General features: G+C 46.0%; 1 protein-coding gene across 1 annotated transcript in view; it reads right to left on the bottom strand.

The window, feature by feature from the left end:
* Positions 1-2,531: 2,531 nt before the first annotated feature.
* Positions 2,532-13,850, bottom strand: part of GTF2H4 (general transcription factor IIH subunit 4) — a 45,928-nt gene continuing 34,609 nt past the window's right edge. Inside the window, exons 12-14 of the mRNA XM_077297881.1 lie at positions 12,927-12,974; positions 12,756-12,834; positions 2,532-3,210 (exon numbers count right to left, since the gene is read on the bottom strand). Coding sequence (XP_077153996.1) covers positions 3,041-3,210; positions 12,756-12,834; positions 12,927-12,974 — 297 coding nt within the window. The 3' untranslated portion in view covers positions 2,532-3,040. The remainder of the gene's footprint in view (positions 3,211-12,755; positions 12,835-12,926; positions 12,975-13,850) is intronic.

Raw genomic sequence — 13,850 nt, 5'->3', positions numbered from 1 at the left:
AGGGGAGAATGACTCGCTGCAGTGAGAGCGGGCCCATGTATTGCGCTGACCTCAGTGAGATCATTTCAGTTCACTGTGAGAAATCACGGTGCAGCGAGTCATCCTCCTCAGCTCTTCAATGTGAGCCTCAAGTCACCGATTTTGCTGATGAGCAAATTTAAGAAAATGGATTAAGGAGTGGGACACTATGGATTCTTTCAACTTCAGACAGGTGAGGGATATTGTTGTTTCTTATTTTTGTTTGTTTACAGGGAACAATGGCTTCACGGGATTCGGTGTTAAGGTGAGTATAATGTGCTTTTTTTACTCTCAATTTTACCCTCGATGTAGACAGCGGGGGCTGACTACAACGCTCAACATTGTCCCCTCCTCGCGCTGATCGCAGGGGACTGTGATTTTCAGCAACCGGCGACGGGAACAGTACTGTCGATTCCCAGGGACAGGACGTTTTGCTTTCCGTGCTGCTGCTAAAAAACTGACATGTCAGCGTGTTTTGCCCACAGTCTGTGGAAACACACTGACATGTGTGCAAACCCATTCACTTAAATGGATCTACATGTGTAATTGTCTCCGGTATGTGTAATATTGGCTAAGTCACACAGTGTTTGTTCTCCACTGACCCCTAATCGTTGCAACAAATTATTACGGCACTAGCATGCTGCTCTACTTATTGTCTGTTTAACCATCCAGTAATAATCACCTTTCCATATGTACATTGTATTATTTTTGTCTTAGCCTGATTTGGAGGTTTATTATTTATTATCAAATATATATGGTACTTTACAGTGATGAGGGCGATAACAGCAATATATTTCAGTGTTACAGGGTGGTTGTGTGTCAATGTTTAATATAGCTGGAGTTCTAGATATCGGATAGAAATTAACTCCTAGTATTATTGGATGATCAGATTGAGAAAGAAATTACGGTAATATGCAGAGGACTAAGGCAATATCAGTGATAGAGGAAAAAAGAGCAACAGCCAGAATCTAAGAAACAGCATAACTTTTGTCCATGGCCTGCACGTGTCATTGCAGTTGATGCCACAGTCCATGAGAAATACACATGGTTTTTTTTGTTTTAACAAAATATCTCTTAAACGGAACCTCTCATGTCCCCAAACGTTATTAACCTACAAATATGGGGTTAATCAGCAGGTTAATGGTGTTCTACATTTCAACTTTATTCCTTACGGCAGTCTCTATTTCACGCAGATATCGCGGGGCCAGAAGACCGAGGTGTCTGGTTTTAAGCACTCCTGCACTGGAACTTCACTATCTTATTAAACAGTACAGTTTTTTTCCTTGCTAGCAGGGCAAGGGTTAATCTGTTCCATGTAAGATCCTGGAGCTTTTCGACTTGGATTGTCTCAGCTGCTCAGTGTTGGCCCCTCTGGTATATATGCTCTCCTATTGCTTCTAGGGATTGCCAGTTATAGTTCTTACTGCCTGGTTCTGGAGGTGTAGTTCAGGGTTGGAGTTTGCATTTGGAGACTTGTTCAGGAGATTGTTGCTTGGAGTTTTATGTGCACATCCTCTCCTATTTAGTTTTCTCCTTCCTTTAACCCTCCTGTGTCCCTCTCTGTTGATTGGTGTGTGTGTGTGTGTATTTTGTATGAGTGTTATTTTCATTTATCCCCGTCTTCCTATACACTTCAGCTTCCCACTACCCTGGATGGGGGAGGGAACAAATCAGGGTAGATCTAGGAGCACAGCAAGGCACGAGAACCCAGCGTCTCCACCTTCAGGAGTAATCCGGGGGACATGGATAGACGAAGGCGCCCCTAGTTGTAGTGACCTGGTTAATGCCCAAAGTCTCAACACTTTCATGACACTTTGGCTTTCAGTCATAGCAGCACGGCAGGTACATACTCAGCGTTCACTGCTGAGTTGGCTGTCAGTCCGTGTTCGGGTGTAGTTTCAGCAGCCAATCACTTTATACTGAGCGGTGACTGAAGCCATGCCTTTGTAACTGAAAGTCAGGAGCAATAAATTGAGTTTCCTGCTGGTAGTAGGGCTTTCAGTGCAGCGGCCACACAGCTATAGGACGCTATTAACCTGCAAATTTAGCCTGTTGTCTGCTGGTTTATAGTGTTGTTTCACTTAACTGAAACCTGTTAAGGTATGTTTCCATGTAAAGGCGTTATACGAGGACGCTTGTGTGCCGAGCTTCTTCGGTGTGCTCAAAAATGTTTCAGTCCCCGTGGCTGCATGTCCCACGGCTTGTCCACAGCTGCAACACATGCAGGGATTGCCTGTTAGATGCAAGAACTCGAACATATTTTTCGAGCACACCGAAGACACTCGGTTAGCACATGAGCATGCTTGGATAACACCTTATCTGAGCATGTTTGCTCATCACTAATGGTAATGTGAAAAGCCAGGAGCATTGTACCTTTATATGGCTGTTTTGAACAGATTACAAGGGAAACAGTATGACATAGCTCCCCACATGACTTATTTTACACTGCTTCTAGGAAGGAGTACAGCCTCATACAAAGCAGCAGTGGAGTACAGATCCATATAACTGATGTGTAATGTTAACAATTTTATGTAATGGAGGCCTGAAACATGAGAGAACAAAAGGATCTTATAACCATTCTAAAGATTGTGGAAATAAACACCAATTTTTTTAATCTTCTGGGAGAAAGCAAAAGTGCAATTCGGCTCCCGAATGCTTTAATGATGAACCAACAGTCAGTGAGCAATTACACAGAAAAACTAGTCTGATCCTCAGAGAACCAGTCCAGATTGCTACAGCTCTAATTTGCAATAAATAGTAAAAGCTTTCTAGACAATGACAATATTATGTCCAGGTGGAGGAAGCTGTTTCTCTAACTCGTAAAAAATCCCAATGTACATCCCAAAAGAGGGACTCAAAAATAAAAGTAAAACTCTTTAAAGGCCGGCAGCCCAGTGAATGTCAGTAGGTATGCAAGTGCCCAGTATATAAAGGTAGTATAAAAATATGCAAAGCTTGCAAGTCAATTGCAAACATGGGTCCACACAGAAGAAAGGCCAATATCTCTCATGACGTATCCACACTAGTTGTTCTTTTGTCGCTTCCAGAAACGTTTAACATCTGAGTGGCCTGCTGGAGTCACCACCATTACACGTCTCGCTGGGTTTTCAAACACGAGGACTCCGAGATCACGGGCATAATTTCTTAGTAATTCAAAGTCTACCTGCGAGAGGAACTGATTGTACAATACACCTAGAAGACACAAAGAACACAACGTAAGAGACAGAACTAAGCTCTGTTCACACTGACGCTAGTCTCAGCTTCATTGCATTTTCCGTGTTTTTTAGACAAGAATGATAATATCAAAGTCTCCTTCATTGTTCACCAGACACAGCACAGTACTTAACGTAACCCAAAGTCACCACTGATTTATAACGATAGGCCTTAAATATTATAGCTCCAATTCATGCAAGGTGTTTTCATCAAATTTTATGACTTTTGACCTTATTAAATTAGTCCCGACATGTTTTGCCAACATTAGCGGAACATCAGCAGAGTAGGGTGTGGCTAAGCCCACTCAAGTAATTCATAGGAGATATGTCACCAGAAATATACGACAATCCCTAACTGAAGTAATATTTCTGACGGAGGCACATGTCAGTTGTAAGAGGCCCTAATTAATTAAGTGATATGCACCTCTTAAGTGCATTAGTTGCTCCAGCAGTCCATTCATTAAGACTTTTGTGCCCAACACCAGTCTTACTGAATTGGGCCTTATATTTCAAGAAAACCCCTTTTAAACCATTTCTTTGTCGCCGGACAGGGACAAATTGTAGTTTTGGAAAGACACCAGCTATTTTACTCTACAATCTACTGAAAAAAGGAGGTTTTTGTGTACTCACCGTAAAATCTTTTTCTCCGAGCCAATCATTGGGGGACACAGGACCATGGGTTGTATGCTGCCTGCCACTAGGAGGACACTAAGTTAACACAGAAAGATTAACTCCTCCTCTGCAGTATACACCCCTTCACTGGTCAGGATTCAACCAGTTCGGTAGTAAAGCAGTAGGAGTATTAAACGAAAGACAATAAACTATGTCAAAACCAAAGAAGTAACAACAAGCCAATAGGCTAACAGGGTGGGTGCTGTGTCCCCCAATGATTGGCTCGGAGAAAGATTTTACGGTGAGTACACAAAAATCTCCTTTTCTCCTACGCCTCATTGGGAGACACAGGACCATGGGACGTCCTAAAGCAGCCCCTGGGTGGGGAGCAACATATCTGCTAATACCCCATGTACCGCTGGCTTACAGCTAAGTTCCGCCGATTGCAGAATGCACCTGCCAAGGGTGGCGTCTGCAGAACATAGAGAATGAATGAGGTAATGCTTCGTAAAAGTATGCAAGCTGGACCATGTCGCAGCTTTGCAAAGCTGTTGTGCTGACGCCTGGTGCCGAATGGCCCAAGAGTCGCCCACCGACCGAGTAGAATGAGCCTTAATCCCTGCTGGGATAGGAACACCCTTGACACGATAGGATTCCTGAATAGCCGATCGAATCCACTTGGCTAGAGTAGCCTTGGAAGCGGGAGAACCCTTCCTTGGTCCCTCTTGAAGTACGAATAGGACATCTGACTTACGTAAGGGAGCCGTCCGTGAGACATACCGTCGAAGGGCCCTCACCACGTCGAGAGTGTGGAGAGCTTTCTCAATGCGATGGACTGGAGCCGGACAGAACGAAGGCAGAATAATCTCCTCGTTGAGGTGAAAGGAGGAAACGACCTTGGGCAGAAAAGAAGAAGTCCTCAAGACTGCCTTGTCCGTGTGACAAATCAGAAACGGAGGTCGGCAGGAAAGTGCCGCCAACTCCGAAACACGCCTGATGGATGTAATAGCCACTAGGAAAACTACCTTCCAGGAAAGGAAGGTCAGAGAGACGTCCTGCAGTGGTTCAAAGGAGGCCTCCTGAAGGGCTCCAAGGACCAAATTAAGATCCCACGGATCCAAAAGGCATCTTGTAGGGAGGCGCCACACGAGAAACTCCCTGAAAGAACGTCTTAACCGGTAATCTATTGGCAATTTTTCGTTGGAACAGGACTGATAATGCTGACACATGTCCCTTGAAGGAGCTAAGTGCGAGACCCGACTCTACACTGTGTTCCAAATTATTATGCAAATTGGATTTAAGTGTCATAAAGATTTAATTGTTTTGTTTTTCAAATAAACTCATGGATGGTATTGTGTCTTAGGGCTCAATGGATCACTGAAATCAATCTTAAACACATGGGATAATTTGTTTTCCAGGTGATTCTAATTAAAGGAAAACTACTTAAAAATGATGTTCCACATTATTAAGCAGGTCACAGTTTTCAAGTAACATGGTAAAGAAAAAGGATCACTCTGCTGCTGAAAAGCATCAAATAGTGCAATGCCTTGGTGAAGGGATGAAAACATTAGAAATTTCCCGAAAACTTAAGCGTGATCATCGTACTGTTAAGAGATTTGTGGCTGTATCTGAGCACAGATGTGTTTGTGCTGATAAAGGCATAATGAGGAAGATTTCTGCCAGGCAAGTTCATCGGATTAAGAGAGCAGCTGCTAAAAAGCCATTACAAAGCAGCAAACAGATATTTGAAGCTGCTGGTGCCTCTGGAGTCCCTCAAACCTCAAGGTGTAGGCTCCTTCAAAGGCATGCTGTGGTGCATAAACCTACTATTCGGCCACCCCTATACAGTGTTCACAAGCAGAAATGGTTGCATTGGGCCCACACATACATGAAGACTAATTTCCAAACAGTCTTGTTTACTGATAAGTGTTGAGCAACCGTGGATGGTCCAAATGGATGGAGTAGTGGATGGTTGGTGGATGGCCACCATGTCCCAACAAGGCTGCAACAACAGCAAGGGGGTGGAAAAGTCATGTTTTGGGCCAGAATCATGGGGAAACAGCTGGTAGGGCCCTTTAAGGTTCCTGAAGGTGTGAAAATGACCTCTGCAAAGTATATAGATTTTCTGACTGACAACTTTCTTCTATGGTCTAAAAAGCAGAAACATGCCTTCAGGAGCAAAATCATCTTCATGCTGACAATGCCCTATCTCATGCTGCAAAGAATACCTTTGAGTCATTGGCTGCTATGGGCATAAAAGAAGATAAACTCAAGGTGTGGCCACCATCTTCCCTGACCTCAACCCTATAGAGAACCTTTGGAGTATCATCAAGCAAAAGTTCTATGAGGGTGGGAGGCAGTTCACATCAAAACAGCAGCTCTGGGAGGCTATTCTGACTTCAAGCAAAGAAATACAAGCAGAAACTCTCCAAAAACTTCCAAGTTCAATGGATGCAAGAATTGTGAAGGTGATGTCAAAGAAGGGTTCCTATGGTAACATGTAACTTGGCCTGTTAGGATGTTTTGGAGTTAAATAGCTTTTTTATTCAGTGAATGTGACCTCCTAATGCTGCAAATTCCACAAATGAGCCTTTTCAGTTATTTAAAATATATCAAATGTTTAGAAATTCTACTTTGCCTAATAATTTGGAACAGTGCATTTTGAGTTTTTATTCATTTTGGAGATTATACTGTTATCATAGGGAGGTTTCTTCAATAAAATTCGATGTATACTCTAACGGGTGATTACTTTTATTAGACTGACTGTCATTTGCACCAACCATTTAGGAAAATCAGAGAAAAATATCATTTGCATAATAATTTGGAACATAGTGTAGTCCTGATTGGAGAAATTCCAATATGGAAGGGATAGAAAATGCCAGCGGCGATCGTTTATGTGCGTCGCACCATGCGAAGAAGATTCGCCAGATACGGTGGTAACTGCGCATGGACACGGGTTTCCTAGCCCTGATCATGGTGGAGGACACCTTGGGAGTGAAACCCGCTTGGCCTAGAATCCAGGATTCAATGGCCAGGCCGTCAAAGACAGGGCCCCTGAGTTCTGGTGGTAAAGCGGGCCCTGTGAGAGAAGATCCATGCGATCTGGAAGACGCCAGGGGACGTCAGTGACAAGCTGAACCAGTTCCGCGTACCATGCTCGGCGCGGCCAATCCGGCGCCATGAGCATTACTGGCACCCCCTCTGCCCTGATCTTCTTGATGACTCTCGGTAGCAGGGGGAGAGGAGGAAAAATGTACGGGAGGCGGAATTGAAGCCACGGTAGGACCAAGACATCTGCTCCGACGGCACGTGGGTTGAGGGATCGGGCAATGAACTGTGGGACCTTGTTGTTTATCCTGGAGGCCATGAGGTCCACGTCCGGGGTCCCCCAACGATGACAAATCTGTTGGAAAACTTCCGGGTGGAGGGACCATTCGCCCGAGGTGAGACTCTGGCGACTGAAGAAGTCCGCCGCCCAATTCTCCACACCTGGTATGTGGATCGCTGAGATGGGCGAATGGTTGGTTTCGGCCCAACGGAGAATGTGGGACACCTCGAGCATGGCTGTCTTTCTGCGGGTTCCCCCTTGACGGTTGATGTATGCCACAGCTGTGGCGTTGTCAGACTGGATTCTGACGGGGTGACCCGCCAGAAGGTGGTGAAACCTGAACAACGCTAGCCTGATAGCTCGTATTTCCAGGATATTGATGGGGAGACGAGACTCTAGAGTGGACCACCGCCCCTGTGCTGTGTGGTGGTTGAAAACCGCCCCCCAGCCCATGAGGCTGGCATCGGTGGTCACCACCAGCCACCACACTGGGAGAAAGGACCTTCCCTGGTTCAGGGAGGACTTCAGCGTTCACCACCTGAGGGACCTTCTGACCAGTGGGGATAGAATGAAACGGCGGTCGAGAGAGGACGGGTTCCCGTTCCACGCCGACAGCAGCGCATGTTGTAGGGGACGGAGGTGAAATTGCGTGAACGGAACTGCTTCCATGGCTGCTACCATCTGTCCGAGAATGTGCATGCTGAAACGAATGGAGTGGGAGACTGGATGGGAAAGACTCCGTGCTCCCCGCTGCAGGGCCAAGGTCTTGTCTGGAGGGAGAATGACCAGACCGCGGGATGTGTCCAGTGTCATTCCCAGAAAGGAGATCCGTTGAGTCGGGATCGGAGAGGATTTCTCGAAGTTTATCTTCCAACCCAGGCGAGAAAGAGTATCCACCGTGAGATCGACGGACTCTTCGCAGGCTGGGTATGATGGGCCTTTTATCAGTAGGTCGTCCAGGTACGGAAGTACCACCACTCCCCTGGAATGAAGAATGGCCATGGCAGCCGCCATGACCTTTGTGAAAACTCTGGGAGCGGTGGCAAGGCCGAAAGGTAAGGCCACAAACTGAAAGTGTTCCTCGTGAAATGCGAAGCGAAGGAACTGTTGATGAGGAGGAAAAATTGGGATGCGGAGGTAAGCATCTTTGATGTCTATAGATGCTAGGAACTCTCCTTTTTCCATGGACGTGACGACAGAGCGGAGAGATTCCATTCTGAAGCGCCGAATTTTGACAAATTTGTTCAGAAGTTTTAGGTCTAGAATCGGACGCAACGATCCGTTCTTTTTTTGGGACCACGAATAGGTTCGAGTAAAACCCTTTGAACCTTTGGTCTTGGGGAACCGGAATGATGACTCCATCCTTTTGTAGTGCCCGTATGGCCTGGAGAAAAGCCGTTGCCTTTGGTTTGGGAGGACACGACTGGAAAAACCGTGTCGGGGGGGAGAGGAAAATTCTATTTTGTATCCGGAGGACACCAGTTCCCTGACCCACTCGTCAGAGATGATCGAGAGCCAGGCTTGACGGAAAGAAAGTAGGCGACCTCCTACTTTGTTGATGTCCTCCGGATGTTGCAACAAGTCATTGAGTGGAGGATCTAAGGGATCTGGATCCCTTAGACCCAGATGACCGTGGTCTGGGTTTCCAGTTACGGTTGGGTCTGTATGAGACCTGGGAGCCTCGGTCCCCAGCACCTCGTCCTGATGCGGGGAGAAGGATGAAGATGACCAATTGGGATTGTTGCAGCTGGAATCGAGATTGTTGTTGATACCGAAACGGCCGGGTAGGCTTTTGTTGGGGGAGAAATTTACTTTTCCCCCCCCGGTAGCATCCGAGATTATTTGGTCTAATTTTTCTCCAAATAGGCGACCGACTTGATAGGGTAGAGATGTCAATGAACGCTTAGAAGCAGAATCTGCTCGCCAATCTCGGAGCCACAGGGCTCTTCTGATGGAAATTGCATTTGCGGCTGCCTGAGCAGCGCAATTAGCCGTGTCTATCGAGGCGTTAACTACGAAGTCCCCGGCCTGTGCTATCTGGTTAGCCAGGTTGATCGCCTCTGGAGGGAGATTACTGTCTTGGATGGTCGTGGTAAGCACCTCAGCCCAAGCGACCATAGCCTTAGCCACCCAAGAAGCGGCGAAGGATGGAAAGAGCCGCTCCTGTGGCTTCAAAGACGGAACGAGCCAGGTAGTCAATTTGGCGGTCAGAGGGGTTCTTGACTGAGGAACCGTCTGACAGAGATGGGATCATTTTGGAAGCGAGATGCGATACTGCAGGATCCACTGAGGGAGACTGTAGCCAGTCCTTGACTAGTTCCCGAGCAAAGGGGTATTTGACCTCAATAGGCTTTTGCCCCATGAAGCATTTGTCAGGGCGGTCCCTGTGTTTTTGTACGATTTCTTTAAACTCAGGATGAGTGACAAATTCTTTTTGGACACGTTTTGTCTTCTTAAAAGAGACCTCGTGTTCCGGAGTGGATACGGATTTCTCGTCCACCGTCAGGGTCTTGTTGACCGCTTCAATGAGAGAGTCGTGTCTCTTGGGAAGTCGAGGAATCCTGGACGTAAGAGTCCTCGGACTCATATTCAGTCATTTAGGTTCTCCGGAGAAGGGGAACGAGAGACTGAACTCGCGGATGCTGAAAAGCAAACACGCCCGTGGTCGGGGGGTGAGACGTGGGTACGTTTCCTGGCACCCCGAGCTCTTAGTGACAGAGGACGCCCCCTGCCGGTGGACGGATCCGTACTGTCACCAGACTCCTCCGCGGGCTGACTTAAAGAGGGACCCCGGATGGAATCAATTGCCTTGGCTAGGGAAGCCATAGATTGTGACAGGGAAGTGGCCCACTCAGGGGGACTAGGCTCTGCAGGGTCGGCGGCGGTATTGGCGGCGGAGGGAGGCGGCTGCACAGAGGCCGGGTCACAATCCACACATAATGGGGTATTGTGAGCTCAGGGCAGGGCTGTATTGCAAGTGGCACATAAAGTGAAGAACACTGTGTGCTTCTTGTTACCCTTCTTGGTCTCCTTAGGTTGAGACATAGTGTCTTTAGAGACGGGCAGGATATGCACTGTGGTGCAGGGAAAGGGTTAAGCTTTCTTGAAGCAGCTTACCCACGGTCCTGTGCTGTGTCCCCGGGGAGGTTGTAGCCGTGGCGGTCCTGATAAGCGTGAGCCACCTTCGGGGTCTTGTCGTCCCCGCAGGAGATGAGTGGCAATATGGCCCCCCGAGATTCTGCAGGGCGCCTCTCGTCCCAGACGAGAAGCGCCTATATAGGTGGCGGGGTTAAGGCCATGGGCGGATCTGCACACTGCGGCCTAGTCCGGCTGAAAAGCCGGGGACTAAATTCCTGGGCCCTGCCGGCGATGCGCGGCCGCGACGGAGCGCTGCTGACCACCGCTGATCCCCGGCCGACGGCGCCTCTCCCCAGGGACCCGGACCGCATCTCTGCCGCAGGTGGGAGCGCAGGGAGGGTATGTACTCACAGTGTCGCAGGTTCTCCTGTCACTGAGGGTGCACGCTCAATCCATGCACCCTGGATGGGGGATGGAGAGGCCCCTGATACATCTTCGTCTATCCCCCAAGAGGGCTTAGTCTTGGGGCTGTGACGCCGTCAGATGTGGGCCTTGTCTCTGGTAAATCCTCCTCTGTCGGGCCCCGGAGAGGGGCATGGGAGCCGGGCTCTATGTGCTCGCCGTCTTGCGGGGGGGGGAGAGATCGGGACCAAGGAGGAACCGTCGCCCCAGTAAAATTTTTGGCGTGCCCCAGACGTCGCAGGAGAGGGACGGGGAGGTATACTCGCCGTGCTCGCCTGTTGATGGTTCGGGGGAGAGCGGACCCTATAAAAGGAATCCGTCGCCCCCTTCACTCCGTTAAATAAAAAAATTAAAATTTACAGAAAAATAAAAATTAAAAATTAAAATAAGTTGGGGTCTGAAAACAGACCCAAGTGCCTCCTACAAACACTAAGCAAGAACTGGTTGAATCCTGGCCAGTGAAGGGGTGTATACTGCAGAGGAGGAGTTAATCTTTCTGTGTTAACTTAGTGTCCTCCTAGTGGCAGGCAGCATACAACCCATGGTCCTGTGTCCCCCAATGAGGCGTAGGAGAAAGAGGAAAATATTTTCAAAATTGGACAAAATGGTGATTGGGATGCAAATCTGTAATTGTTTTTTGGGTCTTGTTTTACAATGTGAGAAAAAATGACCTGGCGAATGATTGTACTGGTCACTACAGTTACGACTATACCAAACATGAATAGGGTTTTTGTTTTTTAGCATTTTAGTGGCTTAAAAGATCTGAAATTTGTAAAGCACAAATAAAATCAAATAATAATAATTAGCTTGTGTCATCATTTTCCAAGACCAGTAACTTATGTTTCCATCAATGGAGCTGTGAGAAGGCTAGTCTTTTGTGCATCAATCTGTAGTCTGGAATGGTATCAATTTAAGCTTTTGATTTTTTTTTCTTTACAGCGATTACTATATGGGTTAAATCATTTTATATTTTGATAGCTTGGACTTTTACAGATGCATAGATACTAAATTTGTAATTTTTTTTTATTTTTAAACATTTCTTTTAGGAAAAATGAACCTGATATTGTTTGATTACTTGTTTTATATACTGCAATACTATTGTATTCCAGGATATAGTAAAAATCATGGTCGCCTATGAAGCCCAGCCTCAACCAGCTCAGGAGAACCAACATGGCAGTGATGGAGTCTCTATCCGCTAAGCCAGTGGACAGACTGTCGCTGTCCGGATGCTGATTATATTCTGCCCTTCATCCATTCCTTTCATACAGCAAGTGTTTTCCATTTGTTACTTGGCCTATCATTCTATTTAAACCTCACTGCTGCCTATGTTTCCTGCTGGTGATACCTTACATCTACCCAGTTTGGTGGTGAAGGAGTAGTCCATATTTGTAGCTTTCTGTTGGTGTTATCTCTAGGCGTTAACTGCGTGGTTTTGGTATTGTGTGTATTTCCTTATTCCCTCCCATTTGGTTGGTCCCTCCTCCTGTTCCCTTTGTTGTTTTGTGAGCTTATTTGTATGATTGCAGTTTCCTTTCATCCCAGTCTGTTTCCCTTATCTGGTTTGCATTACCGGATTCATGTCAGTCCCATACCTCCCTGGATGGGGGAGGGAATAGTTCAGTGTGCATGTGGCCCGGCGTCTTCACCATCAGAGGTGATCTGGGGAGCAGGGATAGCTAGGGTGCCCCATAGCTCTAGGGATACAGAAGGAGCCTATTGCCCCAGGAAATCCAGTTACAGTATCGTGACAGCTCCCGAGCCTACTCCACACACACACTGATCCACTCCATGATGTATATATCAGTCACAAAGTACTAAGGGGTTCATACTGTGATATAAATGGAGCACAAAAGTACATTTAGGAGACACCAAATAATTTGTTTTCATACCTAACACTCTAAACAAATATAAAGGTCACACTCCTATATCACCAATAGTCTGTTCTATCAGTAGGTAAGGCCTTATGTGAAGTCTGTTTTCGTCATGCAATGTTACATATAAACCATCATTAGCGTTACATTATAAAAAACAATAACACCCCTCACCTTCAGAGAAACGGAGGCGGTCTTTCTCAAGTTCCCAAAGACGAACCTGGTCAGTGATGGTTGGGGGAAGCACTGGGTTCTGCAAGAAATATTTTACATTGCACATAAACTGTGTCATCGTGTGATGCCTTCACCAACGCATACTTGTAAGTTAAAAAGTGGTCACATTACCTGCTGTAACATTACTGGGTGGGCTCTCGTCCGAAGAAAATGGATTATCTAGGGATTTCAAAATACAATTAAGTGACTTTGTGCCTTATATAGGAAATTATATAAAGTATTACAGGAATAATTGTTTAAAAATGTGCTTTCTTAATGTAATAGGACTTTACGATCTTAATGTTCTGCATGTGTTTCTATTATGCTTTCTATTACACTTATCCCGATTGTTCCCCTCCTGGTTTTGGCTTTCAAATACTGACCAATACTGACTGAACGTGTGAACGTGGCCTAGGGAGAATGTTGTTCAGATTCCAAGAAGCACTTGATAAAAACATCCGACTTTACTTAAACCATATTACAATCCACATGGAGCCCAAGTGTATAGTTCAACCGACAAGAGCAAGGACCGAGGCCAAAGACAGTCCGAAACATGTTGGCTTGGACAATACACATGAGCTCCACATGGATTTTAATATGTTGTTACGCCTTAATGACCAGGCCAAAATTCCAAAAAAATGAAAATGTGTCAGTTTATGTGGCAATAATTCTACAATATTTCAACTTGTCCCAGTGACACTGAGATTGCTTTTTTCATGACACATTGTACCTTATGTTAGTGGTAAATTTAGGACAATATGTTTTTTATAAAAATATCAGAAATTTGACATTTTCAAAAAATTTGCAATTTTCAAACTTTGCATGTTTATACCTTTAGTCCAGATAGTCATACCACACAGATTAATAACACTGGTCAACAGCATTTTTGGTGCCAAAGATATTTCATCGAATTTAGGGTATTTTTGGGGTGCTGATTCTGAATATGCTATCAGTTTTGCCAGATTGGCTCAAGTTTTTGAGATTTTTGGTATCTTATTTATAGCACTTGTTGGTAAATGCGACGCATCATCTCATTAATTTCTTTGGATTAGTACT

Source organism: Ranitomeya variabilis, chromosome 3, assembly GCF_051348905.1.
Source record: "Ranitomeya variabilis isolate aRanVar5 chromosome 3, aRanVar5.hap1, whole genome shotgun sequence".
NCBI classification, from domain to species: Eukaryota; Metazoa; Chordata; class Amphibia; order Anura; family Dendrobatidae; genus Ranitomeya; species Ranitomeya variabilis.
The sequence above is the reverse complement of the archived record's forward strand: the minus strand, read 5'-3'. Positions and strand labels throughout refer to the sequence as shown.